Here is a 15,904-nt window from a genome sequence, read left to right as displayed (position 1 = left end):
TACCAGAGGCAAGGGAATTCCCCTGTTTCTAACACTACACATAGAACAGCAGCATGGACACGGTTATGTAGCTGGAATTTAATCCCGACTCCAAGAGCACCTTAGCATTTAGGAAACTGGCTAAGAGTTTGCTGCTTACAACTTGAAGTGATAATTGCTTAGCAATGAAGCATTTTATCCATCAGACAATCAGAGCCTTAATTGCTCAGTGGCTGGTGGAGTTCAAGTCCACAGTGATGGTGATTTGTGAATAAAAGGCCCTTTCCATGAAAGTTCTCCTCTTAAACCAAAACATTTTCAAATCCCAATTTTTTTTTACAAGTTTTCAAAAATTGCTTGAAAAATCTATTTTATTTTCCATGAAAAATGTCAAAGATGAAGAATATTTTTCGGTTTTGCCAAAATTTTTCCAGTTTTCATTGAAAAATCAAAAATAATTTTCCCTCGTTTTTGAAAACCAAAAGTTTTTCAGGGTTTTGGTTTTTCAACAAAAATGATTAAAAATGGAACGTTTCTAGTGAAAATTTCTGTGTTGTGAAAAAGTCATTTTTCACTGAAAAAAAAATGGGCTTTTCATGCCCATGGTCAATTTTGAACCATCGCTGCACATTGCATTGGCAGATGTGCCCAGCCCCACCATAATGAGGATTGAAGTACAATCCTGTTTGTGACTGTGGAAATGGACTGTAAACTTTTGAACACCTCATCAACCAATGGTTCAAGCAGTGATAGTCCTGCAATTCTTTTGCCATCCAATCCGCGTCACCCGAGGCAATTAATTAGATCACCAACCTCGACTTGATGAGCTGACATTGCTGTTTTTAAGGAATGAAGGAGAAGACTGGAAAAAGGTTGACCACCCCTGTTCCCAAGAAACATTCTGCGTGAAAGAGGACTCGCCTCCATGAATGGATGGTAATAAACCCAAGTGTGCTGAGCCCTAACCTCTTTCAAAAAGTGGAAAGAACAAGAGAAATTCCAGCAACCCTCCCTCCCTGGGTGGCGTTCTCCCACTAGGACACTGAGCAGAGATGAATTCTTTATGGTTTTAAATGTTATGTGGGGATGGGTATCACAATTTTTTCCTCTCTTTGGCTTCACTCATAGATCATAACAGCAGCAAAGGGCAGGGGTAGGTTTAGCCATCAATGTTTTTGGAGCTTGGTTCTGCATATTAAGTGCAATGATGTGTGATATTTGGGACAACTGCTTGAATCCAAATCCATTAGCAGCCTGCCTGCTGAATCCCTGAAGTCCAGCTGTCTCATTCCGTTAGGGGGAACACAAGTGAAGTGCACTCTTCAGAGTTGCTAACTCAACATGACAGGTTAGATCTGCTGCCCTGATCAGAGAAGCTGCTTCTGGATTTATCCTAGGCGCTGAAGAAAGGACTCAAACTCCCTTTTTTCCCCCCTGTGCAATATAAGTTTGACAGTAGCTCTGCCCCAGTAAAGTAACAGCAGCAACTTTCATCCTGAAATATCCTACTGTACAAATATAATCATTTACCTGTCACTGAAATGCTGTCACATCTGGGGTGCAGGCCAACAGCTGGTTAAGAATGCAAAGCTACACAAGTATTTAGGCCAGGAAGTGCAGAAGACTCTTCTACTTGAAATTACATGTGGAATTTAGGCAGGCAGGATGAAATTAATCAGGATGCAATTTGACCATGACACTACGGCTAACACACTTATGGGTGGAACAATATTCTCATGGGCTTCCAAATTCAAAGTGTGGGGCAGTAGGAAACACAGTTCTGGAGCATCCCCATTCTTACACACTGGTTTCCACTCACACAAAGTGTCCACCTTAACCCACACCACCGTCTTGCTTTCCCCAAGGTCTCTGATGGCTCTGCCCCTCCTCACAACCCCACCTCCATTCCAGCTGGATGTCTGGCCTTTTATGGCAGTAACTGTCGAAAATGGCACTCCTGGCTCTTCCAACATGTTTTGCCCTGGGCCACACATCAGGCAGGTAGCTGTGTGTGCAGGTCCAAAGCAGTGTCCAGTCACTTCCCCCCCATTCCTTGTCAGTTGCTGGAGCGAGATGAAGTTCAAGAGGAGATGCGACTTGCTATCCCTCTGATGCATCCTCTGCCTCTCTCTCCTCATGCCAACAAACCCCTTGGGTGGGATTCTCCTCCCTACTGTAGAGTAGGTCTGGAAGAATCCCTGGATGCCACTACTCTTCTGAAAGGCACCATGGGACTTCCAAGAACCTCAAGCCATCAGGACCTTCATTCCACAGCTCATCCCAAAGGTGTAAGGAAACCATCGGCAGCTTTAAATCAGCATTGCTGCCATAGGAATGGCACGGAGCTGGCTCAGCAGGGTCAAAGATCTGGTCCCATATGTTTACATTCTAACACTTGGATGCTATTGTCAGGAGTAGAGCTAGTTTTACAAAAAAAGGAAAATGCAGAAATGTCACCATTGGGTCCCTTTCCAGGCTTGACAGAACAATTTCATTTTTTTCTGATTTTTTAAAATTTCAATATGGACTAAATTCCTAATATTCCTTTTCCCCTCATCTTTTTGCCTCCCCACCCCACTGAATATAATCAAATTAATAATATCCAGGTTTGCTTCTTTTCCCCACTTTTTCATTTGTGTTTTTGCCATTCTCTCGCTGTTTACAAATTAAGGCCATTTTGAAAAAGCGACCAAGGCACAAAAGGAAAAAAGAACCCCAGATATAATTCACCCCACTGCATTCCGCACGAGAAAAAGGGGAAAGAACATATTTCACATTTTTACAGTTTGATTAACAACATTTAAAATAAAACTAAAGTCTGGGGTTTGGAAAATGGCCATTTTTCATTGGTGGGGGGGAGAGTTTTGACATAAAAGATTCCAAGTAGCTCATGTTAAAAGCAACTTACAATTTTGCATTTCTGTAGTAACTTGCATTTGAGGATCTCAAAACACTATAGAACAATCTAATCCAACTTGTCCTTGTTTTTCTGTAGTCATGTTCCCTGTACCACCTCCCCCAGGAACCCTTTCTACCACCTGCTTTCTCTTACAGACATTTACCTAATATGGAGCCTAAGCTTCCCTTTTAGTTTCAGGCCATTAGCCTTTGTCCTGCCACCATCTGAGCATAATTCTCTTCTTCAATTTATGTTACCTTGAAGCTATTTATACACTGTTATCCTAGAGCCCTCTCTTTTCTGGACTACACAAATGTAGCTTCCTCAGTCTTAGCCTCTTGAATCTTTATATTATTTTCCATGCCCTTATTTTTAGTTGCTCCACACACACAGTATTCTAGCAGTGGTCCCAGTAAGGATGAGGTGAGAGACACAACTACCCTCCCAATTTTTACATGTGATTCTACTGTGGCCTCATGGCTAGGATGCCCAGACTTAGGAGACCTGAGTTCTAATCCTGGCACTGCCACTGGGTAACCTTAGACATGTCACTTTATTGCCATGGTCCTCAGTTTCCCCATCTGTAAAATGGGGACAATGATACCAACTTCCTTTATCAAGGGCTTTGAGATCTACGGATGAAAAATACAGTGCAGGATCTAGGTATGATTATACAGCCAAGAATGCAGTGGGGGTTCAGATAACACACTGGGAAGAAGGTTACAGTTATGATCCTTGTTTCAGTGACAGGAGTGACTTGCCTAAAGTCACACAGTGCATCAGTAGCCCAACCAGGACTGTGACCTGAGAGTCCTGCCTCCTCACCCCTCGACTAACAACTTAACAATACTCCCTTTGCCAGGCTGAAGAGACAGCGCAGGGTGCAGCTGCATAACTACAGAGTCAGAACCGGCAGCACTGGCATAGCACTGCAGAGAGTGACCCGGGACAGGCTGGAGTCAGGGGTAAAGAAGTATATAGCTGAAAGACACCAGAGGACTTAAACCTTCTCTGTGATGGACTGTGGGGCTGTTTGGTGTGTAGGTGACAGGGCTGTGGAAATGGTGGGTGCATGAAAAACCCCAACGGCTTAGCAAATTCTTTACCCAAGGTGTTAGGGGCCCTCTGGGGACTATTCTGTGATAGATTGTCCTTGGCCCTGGGACAGGCATGTCTTTGGGTAGGCAAGGAGCCATGCCCCAGAGCCAAGAGCAGTTGCAGTCTCTGCATGCAAAAGACAGCAGAAGCTGCTCTTGCCTAGCTATCGGGGGGAAGGGGGCACAAATCAGCCAAACTTGCAGCCCCCTTAGTGTAAGGCCACTTGGGCCTGATTCTCCACAGCACTGCTCTAGCATGTCATGCTGTCAAGATCAATGGAGTAACACCAGTGTGTCACCAGGGTAGTGCTCGGAGAATGAGGCCCAGTCTCTTCAACTGCGTTAATCCTCATTTTCCCTGATCTGAGCGTAGAATCCCCCCTGCATCTACTGGGGATACATGATGCAGCGGAGATGAATGAGGCGTTACTGGTGCTACTTCGGGATGGCATGCACAACTCATCACTTGTGAGTGACACAGGCTAATAAAATGCATAAACCATGCCCAAGCCATGTCCTCGACCCCCCCAAGGCCCTCGATCCAGAAAAGCACTTAAGCACGTGCTTAACTTTAAGCATGTGCTTAGCCCCATTGAAGTCAATGGAACCAGAGATTGGGCGGGTGGGGCAAAAAGAGAGCGTCTAGCCCAATACAAGGCCACTTGTGCCCAGCTGTGGCTTTCCTACTGCTGATATCTTGTGTACAGAAGTCTCATAGTAGCTGCTTGCCTGGGAGAATGTGCAATGGGCAGGTAAATGTAATGCAGTCTTGTGTCACTCAGCAGCATTTCTCTCCCTCTGCTGCCCGGCTCTCTGGGATTGCTCCTTCATGACCTGTCCCTGGTGCTGAATATTAACCCCAGGCTAACTCCAGCCAGTCATTTTCACTTATGCAAAATACCCTGGACCTGGTTCTCAGTTACTTTGTTCCTGCACTTGAGGCAGAGAGGGAGGTCTCTAAGCCACCTCATATTCTGGAACTATGTGCACATTTGATCCCTGGTGCAAATCAGAGGTGCCTCAGGGCTACTGGAATGTAAACTGCTTCCCATGACTCCCTATTAGCCCTGGGAAGCAGAGAATAACCACAGAACACTGCACTGCCATTGCACAACCAATCTACCCCCTACACCAGAAGCCAGGAGTCAGCGCTGGTGTGGAGCTCTTAGACCAGCTCTGAGGATCGGAAGCCCTTAGGCCAGGGAGGTTCCCTGTGCTGGGATTTTCTGAGGGGGGCGTTGATGGTCCCTTTATAATGCCAGAATGGCCTAATGGGGCCTTAGTGTAACTGGGAATCAGACCCACCATTGTTGGCATTAAGCTAGGAAGCCCAGTTACCACATGGAGTATTTCAGTCCACTCGGGGGCTGTCTTCACTGGCATCCAAACATCTCCCAAGCCAATTCAAAGTGCCCCTGGTCGCACCAGAAAGCATCTCTTGTCATCTCAGCACAGTTACAGGGATACCATCAAGGAGTGTAGGCCGGAAGTGGACAATTGGTTTTTAAATAATAGGGTTCACACCAACCTTAGTATGATAACAAATCAGCAACACCTACATACTTCATCATGGCTGCCATTAAGCTCCTCACCTGCTAGTTTTAGCCAGGGCATTTATTTAACAATGGACTGAAAGGAGCAATCACAAGAATGCTGTAGAGCAGAGGTTTTCAAACTGTGGTCCGTGAACCACCAATGGGCCGCAAGCTCCATTCAGGTGGTTCCCTCTAAGGTGTGCGCCTGGATGGCTGCACACAAGACAATGAAGGGCCATGCACCTAATTAGTGGAGCCATGCAGGGATGGCTCCACTGATTAGGTGCCTGTACCCTGGACCTCATATAATGTGAGGTGGTGGCCTTGGGGGGGAACAGGGAGTAGGTTGGAGGGGGCAGTGAAGTGATAAGAGAGGATGAGGGGAATTTGAGATGTGCAGGGCTGCAGCAGCCAGAGAAAGAGAAGACTTTCCCCAGCTCCAGGGCTGCAGCTACCAGGGAGCGACAGCCCTCCTTCCTATTCTCAGCTCTGTGGTGGGGGAGAGAACCCCCTTCTTCCCAGCCCCTGTTCGGGGGCTGCAACAGTCGGGGAGAGAGGGCACATCCATTGCATTAGAAAGGTACGACTATTGATATTCAAATATGACTTGTGTGCTCTTATATGTAGAATAAAAAAACAATTATTATTAAGGTTTCTTCTATATAGCGCTTTTATCCAAAGCGCTTTACAATAGTTAGCAACAGTACAAACAACATTTGGAAAGATCATTAAGTGGTCCGCTGAGACCCTCAGCAATTTTCAAGTGGTCCGCAAAAAAAAAAGTTTGAGAACCACTGCCATACGGTTTGATCCTGCCAGGGCCAATTATAGGCACATAACTAAAACAGGTTCAAAAAGATAGAAAAAAAAACATTGCAAAATAAAATTCCTATTTTTGTATTTGAATTTGAAAATTCTAAGACAATTTTTCATCAGTGTTGCAAATTGTGAATATTTTTTACTGTCCCTCTCTAAACAGTATTATTAAACTCAAACACAAGCTGAAGCAGTATGCAGTATGTAATGAAATTAAAGCTTGGTGAAAGTTTTCAAACAAATAGTTTATCAACCCAAAAATGCAGTTTTGGTCAACCCAAAATATTTGACACAAATAGCTTTGCCCAGCCCCAAAATGGGCAGAGGAGGAGGAGATTCTGTTCATTTTTTACCCCTCCCCGGTGACCAAGAAGCCCAGGGGTTAGCGCTATCAGCTGGGATGTAGGCAACCCAGATTCTCAGTCCCCAGCTGGAACAAACCTGAAACAGAATTTTCTGATTCCCCCAAAAATTCCAAAAGAATTCAGATTTGATTCAACCCAATTTTTTTTTCATTTTTTTGGAATTGCCACCAAACTGAAAAATCAATTATTCACCCAGCTCTAAATTAAATAGAAAAGGGCCTATTCTCTCTGTCCATATTAATGGGAGTTATTTAGGAACAATCAGAGGGCCTCTTAGGTCAGATCCTTGTAAATGGCTAAACATGCACCGCTGAAAACTAAGTGTTCAAACTCGGTCATTCATCCCAGAAATATAATGAGCTGTAGCAAATGGACAGAGTCACTGGTACCCACCTGAGGGCTGGTGTGCGCCACAAAATTCATGCCAGGAGCTGAAGACAGGGAAACAGAATGAGATCCAATGGATGAAGCAATTACTTTGTATGGCGAGCCTAGCGCATTTGCAGGTGATCCTATTGTGTTCATTGGAGACGCAAGAGTCCTCGAAGCAGTCACTGGAGCCTCCTGGTAGCTGGGATGGCCATCCACTAAATTTCCTGGGGAAAAGTTTGATGATGAGCTCACCGATGTAGAACTGGTGTGAACGGGGGAATCTGAAAGCACAGGAGAAAAGCCTTAGTAAAGGGAGAGGGAAGGGAAAACAGACCAATATCTTCTCCTGTCGGAGTGGCTCATGAGCGTGAGTGCCAACCTCAGGGCAGACTGCTACAAACCTGGCCACAAACCCCAAATTGGTTGTGAGTTCTTCATTTCGATTTTACCAACAAGGTATCAAGGGTAAACTCCTCAAGCACTCTAACAGCCTTTACAACGGAGTCACAGACAGTCCCCTTGGGTACGCCGATCTGCCTTGTCACCCAGGTGAGCCTGCCTTTGTCACAGATGGACCCTTACACCAAAAATCACAAAAATATTCAGGATCAGTCACTTACCCTGGGTCAATTTACTTCAGATCTCAAAGACAATACTTGTAGCCAGTCCAATAGTAAGCTAGCTGAAGATTTATTAACTAAACTCTGGTCTACACTACAAAATTACTTCAGTATTACTGCATCACTCAGGCGGGTGAATAATCCACCCCTGAGCCATGTAGTCATACCAACCTAAGAGCCCGTGTAGACAGTGCTAAGTCGGTGGGAGAGCTTCTCCCGCCAACATAGCTACCACCTCTTGCAGAGGTGGCGTTATTAAGCCAATGGGAGAGCTCTCTCCCGTCGGCTTAGAGTGTCTTCATCAGATGTGCTACAGCAATGCAGCTGCAGCTGTAAATTTCTAGTGTCGACTTGCCTGAAGAAAAGAAACAAGACAATTATTTACAAGGTTAAAGCAAGTAAAAATATACTCACAAATGAGTTACGGTCTTAGGTTTCAAACAGTGATAGAAGCTGCTGTAATGAGCAAGCTCTCTATGTTCTTTAGAGCTGACTCCAGCTGCACAGCTGGGGATCCTTGCTTCTCCTTAGAAGTCCTGCCCTCTCCCTAGAAGTCCAAGGTGCACAGGGGTCTTTGCTTATGTTAGGAATCTTTGCCCCTCAGAGTCCAAACAGCAGAAAGGGACGTAATTTTTCTTGCCAGGGATTTTTATCCCCTTCCCTCAGAGGTCAAGCTGATGGGATAAGGGTTTGTGCACGTCTCCACTTCTTGGGTGTTGGCAGAGCAATCAACAAAGTCTTTTGTCCACTGTTCCAGGATGACTTGTCTGATGTCTGTGGGCCTTATTTTGCTGGGCAGGAGGCGACACTTCTTGTGGTAAGCTAGTATCTCACACTTGGTAAGGCTTCTCTCCTGACTGGAGGGGTTTGCAGTTTCAAAGCAAACACTTTTGTAGTTACAGAACAAAACACTTAAAATAATACCTTAGAGCTTGGGATACAGATATTCCAAGTGAGATTAATGCAGGCAGCAACTCACAAACCATTCAGAAAGTCCAAACACTAAACACATTTCTATAAAGCCAATGCCCATTTTAAAAATGCTAACACACAGGTGAGCCAGACTGGTTTCCAGCTATGTATTTGTCAGTGTTTAATGAGGCCTATGCATGAACTGGCACCTGGTCTGCCAGCATCACACACCCACGACAGTGTATACAGAAAGGAAGGAGGAGCTGCACTGGTTGAGACCATTGGAGCATTTTGCTGGTACCTCGTCTGGCCTCCTGCCATACCAGTCCATACCATTGACTCATCCAGTCTTGCATTTCACCCCTCCTCAACCAAGAGCAGATTGTTGATCCTTCTAATCAGCATCCTTCCCGCTGCAATTCCACATCAGATCACTGGTATCTCACCTCCTGCCATATAGATCAGAACCTTGACCCATCTAGTCCGTATCTTGCCTCCCATGATACTGTTTGGGTCATTTGTCCATTTAGTTTGGTATCAAAATGCTCCAGTTTCAAGAGTTATTTCAGACTCTTATTACAACCTTTGCTTTGATTATCATGTTGGAAGATATGCTAAGATAATCAGTGCCAAAAAAGCTGGAACTGAAAACTCATGCCAGTTTGCAAATTATATATCATTATCCTCTTCGGTTGAATGAATGTGGTACTGATAAAAGCTCTTTGGTTGACATCTCAAGCTAAATCAGTGCAATGGATTCTGGGTAAGATTTCAAGTTACTGCATTTACAATACCGAGAAACAGAGTCTGAAAAGTACCTTCATTTTGCTGCATTTAAAACTAGAACAAGTCAGCTGTGTTCCTCTAAATCCAACTGAACAACACAAAAAACAATACATGGATCTCTCTGAGCTGAACATTTTTAGAAAGTGTGCCATGTTTTGAAGAGGCTGATTGAGTTAGATAACAGTCAAGGGCCTGTCTCCTGAGGGGAAAGTGTTCTTACTTGGAAACCATTAGGGAACAGGACATTTTCCTTATAATTTCTCTTCCAGCTGAAGAATCACTATATCCCCCGCTGGGGATACTGAGGAAGAAACAAGTGAAGTGTCTCCCTTAAGGTCACAAAGGACTTTGGTAGCAGAGCTCAGATGAGAACACAGAAATCCTGCTTTTCATGCCTTTGCTCTACCTATTAATCAAGATCACCTCTCTTTGCCTTGAAGGCTTCTGCGGTTGTCATTGTATCCTTTTGGTATGTGTTCCTTTCCCACTGGGAAAATTGATCCAAAAAGCAAAAGTAAGAATTGACAAAGACCTTTTCCCCTCCCTGTGCAGAATTAAATCTGAAATGGGTTGATAACAGCAAAATCCAGTCCTCCTTGACTCTGACAAATGTCTTTAATGTTATTCAGGAAGCTGACCTTTTCCCATCTTTATTGTGCAGCTTCCCTCTGAATCAGATTTGATTGTTACTTCAGGTAAAATAACAAACACTGTCACATAACCAACTTTGCAGCAACGTTAAAAGAAGAAAAGCTGCCTTGCCTGCAAAGCCAACAGAAACCAACAGTCATGCTCTAAGCCAGTGGCTCTCAACCTTTCCAGACTACTGCACCCCTTTCAGGAGGCTGATTTGTCTTGCATACCCCAATTTTCAACTCACTTGAAAACAACTTGTTGACAAAATCAGACATAAAAATACAAAAGTGTCAGAGCACGCTAGTACTGACAAATTGCTGACTCTCTCATTTTTACCATATAATTATAAAATAAATCACCCGGAATATAAATGTTGTACTTACATTTTGGTGTATAGTATATAAAGTAGCATAAACAAGTCATTGTATGAAATTTTAGTTTAATACTGACTTCGCTAGTGCTTTTTATGTAGCCTGTTGTAAAACTAGGCAAATATCTAGATGAGCTGATGCACCCCGTGGAAGACCTCTGCGTACCACCGGGGTACACAGACCCCAGCTGAGAACCACAATGGCAGCCATGGAAAATCAGTTGTGACGACCTTTCCCCTATGCACCCTCATCTCTCCACTCAGTGGAATACTCTAGGCATGAGAGTTCTGCTTTGAGAAAACCAACAGAAGAAATACCACTCCACTGAAAGGTTAATGGTAGGTAACACAGATCACAGATGGGCCAGCTAGATCAGAAAACATTAAAGATGGAAAATCAGACAGCAAATCTAAGGTTGCTCATGCAGTGAAGAGAAATGACCACACATTGTGAAACAAGAGTTCAGTCCCAAGCCTTGCTACAGATTTCCTGTGTGACCTTTCACATTGGATGCCATCCAATGTAGGCATCTTTCACATTGGATGCCATCCCCAGCCTGGATATCAGTAAGTGGAAATTGCAAGTTACAGTCTTTGCAAGCCCACACCCAGAATCTGGGTTTTGGGACCGGCTCTGTTCAATATCTTCATCAACGATTTAGATGTTGGCATAGAAAGTATGTTTATTAAGTTTGCAGATGATACCAAACTGGGAGGGATTGCAACTGCTTTGGAGGACAGGGTCAAAATTCAAAATGATCTGGATAAATTGGAGAAATGGTCTGAGGTAAACAGGATGAAGTTCAATAAAGATAAATGCAAAGTGCTCCACTTAGGAAGGAACAATCAGTTTCACACATACAGAATGGGAAGAGACTGTCTAGGAAGGAGTATGGCAGAAAGAGATCGAGGGGTCATAGTAGACCACAAGCTCAATATGAGTCAACAGTGTGATACTGTTGCAAAAAAAGCAAATGTGATTCTGGGATGCATTAACAGGTGTGTTGTAAACAAGACACGAGAAGTCATTCTTCCGCTTTACTCTGCACTGGTTAGGCCTCAACTGGAGTATTGTTTCCAGTTCTGGGCACCGCATTTCAAGAAAGATGTGGAGAAATTGGAGAGGGTCCAGAGAAGAGCAACGAGAATGATTAAAGGTCTTGAGAACATGACCTATGAAGGAAGGCTGAAACAATTGGGTTTGTTTAGTTTGGAAAAGAGAAGACTGAGAGGGGACATGATAGCAGTTTTCAGGTATCTAAAAGGGTGTCATCAGGAGGAGGGAGAAAACTTGTTCACCTTAGCCTCCAATGATAGAACAAGAAGCAATGGGCTTAAACTGCAGCAAGGGAGATTTAGGTTGGACATTAGGAAAAAGTTCCTAACTGTCAGGGTAGTTAAACACTGGAATCAATTGCCTAGGGAGGTTGTGGAATCTCTATCTGTGGAGATATTTAAGAGTAGGTTAGATAAATGTCTATTAGGGATGGTCTAGACAGTATTTGGTCTTGCCATGAGGGCAGGGGACTGGACTCAATGACCTCTCGAGGTCCCTTCCAGTCCTAGAGTCTATGAGTCTATGACCTTGGGCAAGCTCATTTCACCTCTCTGGGCCTTGTTATCCCCAGCTGGCAAATGAGGACAATAATGCTTACCTGTGCCTTACAGGGTTATTGGGAGGCTTAATTCATTAATGTGTGTTAAAAGCATTGAGAGTCTCACTGCTATAGGAAAAGAGTATCTTGGTCTGATAAAATCATGAAATCTATCTGTCTATCCAGATACTTACACAGCCACCATCATTGCAGTATCTGAACCCCTTGCAAACACCAGTGAATGTATCTTAACATCGTTCCTGTCAGCTAGGGAAGTATTACTGTTCCTTGTGCATATATAACAAACTGAGGCACAGGAAGATTAAATGACTAATGGCTTGTCCACATAGGGAAACTGACTGGAACAGCTACTCTGGAATAGCTCCCTTTGTGGACTCTCTATTTCTGAATAAAAGTCACTTTATTCCAAAATAATTAGTGTGCTTCCAAATGGGAGTAATTATTTTGGAATAAAATCACTTCTATCCTGGAACAGAGTGGTCATACAAGCATCTCTTCTATCATAGCTTATTCCAGTCCATTTCCCTACGTAGATGAGCCCCAAGGTCAAATAGGAAGGCTCTAGGAAAGCCATGAATTGAATCCAGGCCTCCAGAATGCCAGTCCAGTGCCTTAACCTCAAGACCAACCTTCCTCCCTTTCGTCAAAAAAATTAACAAATCAGTTTATACACAGTAAAGCTCTGAACATCCTTCACAACACCCACCCATAAATTGTTTTGTTAGGTAAGTAAGCCATGGAATGTGCCAGGTGTGAAGACAGTGAGGTGACAAAATATCTAACATCCTACACTGCAAACACAGATGCACTGCCACAGTTCTAGCCTCTAGGCATGCCCAGATCTGACACGGATCAAACTGATAATGACAATGGGGAAGATCCCAGGTCCAATGTTGCTAACGCCTGCTAAGACAGAAGACTGAATACAAATATGTATTTCATGTATCACGGAGGATTCCTGGGGCAAACTAGATTAAAGTGGACCTCAGTCTATTGGCTGAAGAAATTGAAGATGGAAAATTTAGGGGTAATTGTCACGTTAGATGACCCTACCAAGGGGATAAATTTCCTGGTGGTCATGCAGAAACCATGCACATTACAACTGTGACAGTGCCTAAATCCACAAGACTGGAACAGAGCTGTCAAGCAACAGGATTACATTTGATAAGGTAACAAAATTGACTGATGCATCCTGGGTGCCAGACAGCAGATAAAACAGGACAAAGAAAGCTCACTGCTAGCCACAGTTAATACTCCACATGTAGAGCTGGCTGCCCTTGTTCAAAGTAAATGGGCTGAATTTTTATAGAAAAAGGCTGTTTTTTCCACCCAAAGAATAAAAATTGTGAACAAATTGTTAATATTGTCTAAATTTTTTGGTCTCCTCTAAAATTTTCTGCAACAATTTTTATCCAAAATGTTATTGAAATTTTGCATTTTTCAAAAAAACTGGTTTTCAGAAAATAAAAAAGAAACATTTATAAGCATTTCAGTAACTGTTTTTATAGCATTTTTATTTTAGTTTTTGAACCCAGTGAAATGGAAATATTTAAAAAAAAGAACACAAAAATTAAAAACAAAAACCATTTAGACCACCTCTACCAAAGGGCAGTATGGATTTACCTGCTCATCTTTCAGTATTCTTTCATCCTAAGCCGTGCTTCAAAAAGAAAATGGACTAAAGACACACTGAACTCTGTGGGCTACAGCCACTGGTGATGACATGCATTGGTGTTGAGAACCATGGCAGAGGAAATGCTGCGGAGTGACTAAAGGGAAGAACTGCCCCCAGTACTTTGTGCACCTTTTCAAGCATGTGCTTTTTGTAACGCTTATTGGCGGAAAAGCATAACAGCAGCATAGACCCCACTGTGCATCTGTGGTCATGAGATATTCTGCAGACAGCATTCCCATCTTTTGCAAATTTATCAAGGGTGTCACTTTTTTTGGAAGTCTCCCAGAGTTCTGTGGGTATGGGGGAATGTCAGCTTTCATGAAAGACCAAAAAATTATTACAACATTTGTGGGTTGTTTTTTAAATTCCAGATCATGGAGTCATGTTAATATGTGAGAATCTCCGCTTGCACTGCTTAAAAAAGTAACTTTCTAGCTCTTCTGACTATAGAGAAAAGCTTGAAAACATGAACCCTAAAAATTCAAAATCCAGAAGGCAAATTTAAAAAAAAAAAGTTTTAAAAATAGCATGATTTTGGGGGACTAACTCATGACTTTTGGGCTGGCAATACTGCATGCCATTAAATGTCTCTGTTCGTGTGTGTATAAGTGAGCACCCATATAGGTGACTGGCTTCAGAGAACGAGAGAAAAGGGGGTCAAGTGAGATCCAGCCAAATGCATCAGCAGAGCAACTGAGGATAAATGTTGGTCATGTGACACAGCAGTGGCTATCAAGCCCAACCCTGCAGAGATAGCAGCAATCACTAAGAGGAGGCCACCAGGGAATCGTATAGAGCTAGATAAGACGTCAAGGATGTTAATTTTACCTCTCCACATTCACATCGCACTTTGCAGGAGTTTTGTCACCACTAAAATCTCCTTCTGAAAGTGTCAGTGTTTCAATCAGACACCCAGCAAGACATTACCTTGACCCAAATGAAAAAACAGATTGCCAATACAGGCAAATACTGGCGTAACATGATCTAAATAAAGAGGCAATCGTTCAGGTGGACATATCTAAGAGAGAACTGGTGGTTGCTACTACTGCAAAACACCACTGGCTTTCCGTTTATGTCCAAGTCTCTCCCATCCATGGAAACACAACTGTGCATTGATTGAAAACAGCAGTGTGAAGGAGCGATCTGCTGGGCTGGGGCAGATAGCACTGTCAGGGGAGAAAACCTCTCTCACTAGAGTCATTTTTTGGTGCAGATTTCTTTCTTGGGACCTGAGCACTGGGGTTTGGGTGAGAATCCTGAATGAGGGGATGGCTTGTGTGCAGTCTGCGACCACCTCTCTTCCAAGACAGGTGTATGTAGCGTAAATAAAACAAACTACGCTAGCAAATTACACTCAGGCTACACATCCCTGATTTAACAAGGCCCTGACACTTGAAACAGCTCCACAGAGGGACAGCAAAATTATTCTTATCCTTCAGTTGACAAGGAGAAAATGTCAGCCTAGAGGGGATGAGGAGAGTCAAGTGGCCCAGCAAGAAGAAGACTTTCTGTAGAGACTGTGATGTTATTGTGGATGTGAATGGACACTAAATCCAGGGGAAAAAAATCTCTGCACCAGCAGCAGCCTGGAGGGATTGAAATCTCAGCCTTTCCCGACGACTTTGGTACACATGACATTTAAAGCAGGCTAACATGGTCCCAGAGTCTGTCCGTCAGGTAATGAAACATGACAAGTGAATCCTGGAAATTCTGCCCGACTGCAATGTATCAGTGTGAAGGGGAAGGGCAGGCCATTGGCTGAGCAAAACAAGAATCCCAGCCCCACTGCAGTTTCAGGGAGGGGAAAGAGCTCAGATCTACCTGCTCCAGCTCTCACCTGCCTATAGGAAAGCCTGGCTCAATTTTCATATTTACTGGACTCCAGATTAGCTTTGCAGCCATGCACCAAACATGAGGCCTGATTTTCCCTGGCGCATGTTGGTTTCACGCTGGTGTAACTCCTCTGACTTCAGTGGGGTGCCTCCTGATTCACACCAGCATCAGAAAAAGATGAACTGAGCCCTTATCCTTCTGTAGCATTTATTAGCTCAGGAATGGCTGGAAACAAGTTACAAGAGCAATACAATGACGTTAACTCTTTAGCGTCTGAATACTCGGCAGGAACATAGCCAGGTATTGCCATGCTGGAAGAGAGCACAGATAGTCTGGTATCCTGCCTCTTGCAGTGGCTGATACCTATGAAGGAGAGCCAGCCTCCTAGCCAAC

The 15,904-nt window shown here is 43.7% G+C and overlaps 1 protein-coding gene across 1 annotated transcript in view; it reads right to left on the bottom strand.

The window, feature by feature from the left end:
• Nucleotides 1–15,904, bottom strand: part of RXRG (retinoid X receptor gamma) — a 53,390-nt gene that overhangs the window by 24,585 nt on the left and 12,901 nt on the right. Inside the window, exon 2 of the mRNA XM_030572615.1 lies at nucleotides 7,085–7,344. Coding sequence (XP_030428475.1) covers nucleotides 7,085–7,344 — 260 coding nt within the window. The remainder of the gene's footprint in view (nucleotides 1–7,084; nucleotides 7,345–15,904) is intronic.

Source organism: Gopherus evgoodei, chromosome 8 (genome assembly GCF_007399415.2).
Source record: "Gopherus evgoodei ecotype Sinaloan lineage chromosome 8, rGopEvg1_v1.p, whole genome shotgun sequence".
Classification (NCBI taxonomy): Eukaryota; Metazoa; Chordata; order Testudines; family Testudinidae; genus Gopherus; species Gopherus evgoodei.
Note: the sequence above shows the minus strand (reverse complement) of the source record. Positions and strands in the feature narration are given on the sequence as shown.